The sequence below is a fragment of the Fulmarus glacialis genome, unplaced genomic scaffold (genome assembly GCF_000690835.1).
Source record: "Fulmarus glacialis isolate BGI_N327 unplaced genomic scaffold, ASM69083v1 scaffold9575, whole genome shotgun sequence".
NCBI lineage: Eukaryota > Metazoa > Chordata > Aves > Procellariiformes > Procellariidae > Fulmarus > Fulmarus glacialis.
The window spans coordinates 596-5,330 of record NW_009214896.1 but is presented as its reverse complement, the minus strand read 5'-3'; the positions used below and the strand labels follow the sequence as shown (position 1 = coordinate 5,330).

Sequence of the window (4,735 nt, the reverse complement as noted above, 5' to 3'; positions counted from 1 at the left end):
CCATGTCGGGGATATCCTCGGCAGAGATGGGCTGGATGATGTGACCCGCTCGGGTAATGATGCGGGGGGCGGTCAGCTTCTGGAAGGCACGCTGCGTGTTCCACGTGGGGCCCACGGGCGTCCGGATGCTCTGCTCAAACTGCTGGTGCCTCTCAAAGGGGAAGGGCAGCTCGCTGACCTGCGGGGAAGCAGCACAGCTGGGTAACTGCCACAGCGACCCGCCCAGCACCCCGGGGGCTGCCTCCATCCCACGCTGCTGCCGATTCCCACTCGTCCAGGACCCGCTCACACTCTGCTTCCAGTCCCCTGCCCCGCTGACCACCTCGCTCCATCCCCTTTTCTAACAGATCGCAGGAGGGCTGGCACAGCAGCAGCAGCCGTCAAGGGAGCAGTCCTGTAAATTCCTCCTCCCTCCATCACCCTGCTGGCCTCTGGGTTGTCAAAGCTGGAAACTACATGGCCGGGCAGGGATTACAGGCAGGGATTCAGGGTATTTTGGGAATGGGTCACAGGAAGGTTCTGGGCCAGCCTGGGTGCTGAAGCACTCACTGCTGCTGCTCGCGGAGGCCAGACATCACCCACCTGATGTGCTGCCGCGTGGATGTTGCGCCGCTCGCTCATGATGACGTGGGGCAAGTGCTGGTCCTTCCTGGGAGGCGCCGGGGGCGGCTTGAGCAGGAACCTGCCGGGCAAGCGAGACGTCAGGCCCCGGTGCCGGGCTGAGGCATGTTGCTGCAGCCCTTGACACTTACCGTTTTATTTTCTTGGTACTGGGCTTCAATCCCGTGCCTCCCCACTCGCCCCAGCCTGGCAGCACCAGGTTCACCGGCTGCGGCTTCGCAGCCTGCTCCGCCTTGCGCTTCTCCCGGCGGAAGTCAGCGACCACGTCATCCCCGGCAAAGGCCTCTGTGATCACCCCTCTTTGGTCGATGCCACCCTCCTGTAGAGAGAAGAGTCAGTCCCCTGCAGTCAACCCTGCCCAGGGACCAAGGGGCAGGCCTGTCCTGCTCACCTCCTCCTCCATGACCACAGGTAGGCTGGGGCACTGAACCTCCTGGGGCTTCCCAGCCAGCACGGCCTGCAGGCTAATCATCTTCTTCTTGGCTGGTGGTTTCTTGGCATGCCTGTCCCCAGCTCTGCCTTCCTCCTGCTGCTGCACTCGCTTCTCTGCTCTTGTGGCCGCTGGCTTCTCCTGCTCTTCCACACGCTCCTCTGAGGCCAGAGCCTCAACGTCCTCCATCGTCCGCACCCGGCCCAGCTGCTCCGACAGCAGGATCTCCTCCTGGGCCTGGGGAGGCTGCTCGATCCCAAGGCTCGCCTGCTCCTCGGCACAGACGGGGCGGATGGGGCTGTCCCCCAGCAGTTCAGAAACCGCCTCCGTCTCATCAGCACCTACGCATTGAGGCAACAGGTGAGAAAGTAACCTGCGAGCAGGGAGGGCGTAGGACGGCTGTGCGAAACCAGGCAGAAAACAGCCCCCACGACCCCCTTCTGTTTGCCCAACGCTGTGGCACACCAGACCCGCACTGCCCAGGGCTGCGAGCTCCTCACCTTGTCCCTCAGGGCTCCCTGCCCGCTGCTGCCGCACGTGTCGTTTCTGTGCAAAGTCTTGTAGCAGAGCTTCCTCCTCCGACATCTCTTCCTCCTCTATCTCCTCCTTGCTCTCCGCAACACCAGGCACCTCAACGTCTCCAAGACCCTCCTGCCCCTCAGGCTCCTCGGCTGGGCCGCTGGGCTTGCCCAGCATCCAGGGATTAGCTCCACTGGCACCCTCGGGGATGGTGGGGATGGTCACCGACGTGAGGTCCTCCTCAGGCACATCACCTGGCTCCTCCTCAGGCAGCTCCACCCGCACCTTCTGCATCAACTCCTTGTTCTTGGCCAGCTGCTCCTGCATGGCCTTGCGGGCCTGTGGGGGGACTGAGATGTTTCTAACGCAGGCCAGAAACAACATGCCCACCTTCCTTGCCCCACCTCAGCTGTCCCTGCCTTCCCCAACCTGCGTTGGAGACCTTACTGTGGCCTTTCAATATATAAAGGGGGCTTATAAAGACAGACAGAGAGAGACTTTATACCAAGGCCTGTAGTGACAGGACAAGGGGCAACTGCTTTAAACTAAAATAGGGTAGGTTTAGGTTACCTATAAAGAAGAAATGATTTATGATGAGGGTGGTGAGACACTGGAGCAGGTTGCCCAGAGAAGTTGTGGATGCCCCATCCCTGGAAGTGTTCAGAGGCAGGTTGGACAGGGCTCTGAGCAACCTCATCTGGTGAAAGATGTCCCTGCCCATGGCAGGGGGCTGGACTAGATGGTCTTCGAAGGTCCCTCCCAACCCAAACCCTTCTGTGATTCTGTGATCTCACCTCCAGGTCATACTTGGCCATAATGGCCCTGGAGCGGGCCCATTTTCCCTTGTTCTGGTGCTTGAGACTCATCCGCTCCTGGGGGGAAGAGGAAGAGAAGCACTGGAAAGAGCAACCTTGCGAGTGGGGACTTCTCAAGGGGTGGGGGAGAAGCACAGAAGCAGCACCTGCATCCGGAGCTGCTCCAGCTCCTCCAGCCTTGCCAAGGCGGCCTCAGGGTCTGACTTATGCAGCAGCTCAAACTCCTTTAAGGCCTTGCGTCTCTTGCTTTTTTTCAGCACGCGATGGTACCTGCAGCCCAAGGGCAGAGAGCCAGGGAGTGAGACCTCACGGAGCTGGGGAGGCCCTTGGGAACGCAGCGCTGATTTGGGCAGGAGGCTGCCCAATATATTGCAGGTCCCGGGGAGGAAGGGGGCCGCTCTGCCTTCCTCCGTGTTTTGGCCATACCCACACACTGGGCAGGGTTGGCTCCAGCACCACAGCCAGGACCCAGCCCTCTCCCACCGCATCGAGCCCAGCAACGGCAGAGCCTTACTTCTTGCTCTTGATCTTCTTCTCTCGCCGAGCCTTGGCTTCGTAGTAGGACTGCACAGCCCGAGCCTTCTGTAGCTCTGCCCGCCGCTGCCGGGCCTGACAGGGAGCGCAGCGTGAGGGCAAGCCAAGGAAGAGGCCTCCAGAGCCAGGGCATGGCAGGGGGGGAAAGCACTCACCTCCTCCAAGCTCATCGCCTGCAGCGAGGCTGTCTCCTCTGGTGTCAGGAGCGGGTCCGTGATGGGCTGCTGCGTCCTGTGGAGCAGTCCAAAGATCTCCTGCTCCAGGGGAGTTCGGGCCTGTTGGGACAGAACAGACACAGCAAGAGCACGATGACAAGAACTGCAAGAGCCAACGCTCCTCCAGATGTCCCCATCCTTCCTGGTGCCCCTCAGCCAGTCCACGGGAGGGCCCAGCGAAGCGTGCCCCCCTCCTTCTGGGGTCTCAGCACTGCTCACGGGTCCCACACAACAGCCTGAGGCTCGCCTGCCAGCCATCGCGCCAGGTTAGTGCAGGCAGAATTCCTCCCAGGGTAGAGAAATAGGCTCGCAGTCAACAGGCAGTGCTGACCGGGTAGCACCGGGTAGCAGCAGAAGTTCCAGGCCATGTGACACCATGTCCCGCCGAAACAGAAAGGGACCTTTGGGCAGATCGAGGCGAGTGCCGGGTATGTCAGGAGCTTGGCAGAGGCTGTCTCTCACCTGAGCATCTGGACAGCTGGGAGAGCTCTCAGGGATGACAGCGACTCTCCTGCCAGCAGTACAACCCCCACCAAAACTCGCATTCAAAACCAAAAGCATCCTTCTTCCATAATGAAGATTTACAGATGTGCAGGCTTTGGCAAACCAAACCCTGCCTTTGCCTCAGCGCAAGTGGCCAAGGGCTGCCAGCAGGCACCTGGCTTAGGGCAGGGACCAGGAAACGGCAGACTCAGCCTGCGTGTCTAGGGCTGAAAGGCTAAGAAGAGGAGAGGGGACAGAGCAGGCTCCAAACCCTCTGCTCACGCCTTACCCGGCCTCTCCCAGAGAGCATTTACACATCTGCTACGTGTGAGTAACGCAGAAAACTTCCCTTTTAATCTTCCCAAGCTCAGCGTGCACCTGCCCAGAGCCTCAGCTACAGGCTGGGCCTTCCTCACGCCCACCTCGCTCCTCCCAGCGCAGCCAGGAGACGTTGAGCTGCCCCAGACAACCCCTGGGACACGTGACAGCACCCACCTTCCACGCTGAAACCACTTGCTCCAGGGGGGCGACTGTAGCAATCTCCTGCTTCAGAGGGAAAACCAGCTGCTCTGCCCGTCGGTTCTGCAAAACCACCTGCTGCCATTTGCCCACGTCTTTAGAGGTCCTGACGTAGGACGACCTGCAGGCAGGGGTGAAAAGGGACAAGGAGGAGTTGGGAAAGGCTGACGTAAAGAACAAGAAAAGCCAGTCCGCATCAGAGAGGAGTAGAGGGGCACGCAGGGGCTCAACTCTACTGCCCCGTAAGGCCAGAACTTCCCCCTGCTGCCCGCGCAGGCCCACTCACCCGCTTTGCCTCCTCTTTGCTGAGCGGCAGCTCCACTGCCTTTTTCTGCTTCACTCTGGTCAGCTCTTTCTTTACGCTGCTCAGGGCGGATTTGGGACGGATGGGCTGCAGGAGCTCGGACAGAACCAGCTTCTCCCCAGCACCTACAGAAGGTCCCACAGGTCAACACAGGTGCGGCATCGCCGAGTCAAGAGGCTGCAGCTGCATTCAGCCCAAAGATCCAGGGCAGACACAGCAGTTATCATCAGGCCACTCGGCCCCCTGAGCTGGAAGACAGGGTCGGCGAGCAGGATAAACCCCCCATAATCCAAGA

General features: G+C 60.5%; 1 protein-coding gene across 1 annotated transcript in view; it reads right to left on the bottom strand.

Moving 5' to 3' along the window:
- Positions 1 to 4: 4 nt before the first annotated feature.
- The window catches only part of LOC104077488 (U3 small nucleolar RNA-associated protein 14 homolog A-like), a gene marked incomplete at both ends in the record, with an annotated part of 5,323 nt that continues 592 nt past the window's right edge, over positions 5 to 4,735 (bottom strand). The window contains 11 exons of the mRNA XM_009578742.1: positions 5 to 178; positions 583 to 682; positions 753 to 940; positions 1,013 to 1,392; positions 1,486 to 1,909; positions 2,365 to 2,442; positions 2,532 to 2,655; positions 2,900 to 2,994; positions 3,075 to 3,194; positions 4,113 to 4,257; positions 4,409 to 4,565. Coding sequence (XP_009577037.1) covers positions 5 to 178; positions 583 to 682; positions 753 to 940; positions 1,013 to 1,392; positions 1,486 to 1,909; positions 2,365 to 2,442; positions 2,532 to 2,655; positions 2,900 to 2,994; positions 3,075 to 3,194; positions 4,113 to 4,257; positions 4,409 to 4,565 — 1,985 coding nt within the window. The remainder of the gene's footprint in view (positions 179 to 582; positions 683 to 752; positions 941 to 1,012; positions 1,393 to 1,485; positions 1,910 to 2,364; positions 2,443 to 2,531; positions 2,656 to 2,899; positions 2,995 to 3,074; positions 3,195 to 4,112; positions 4,258 to 4,408; positions 4,566 to 4,735) is intronic.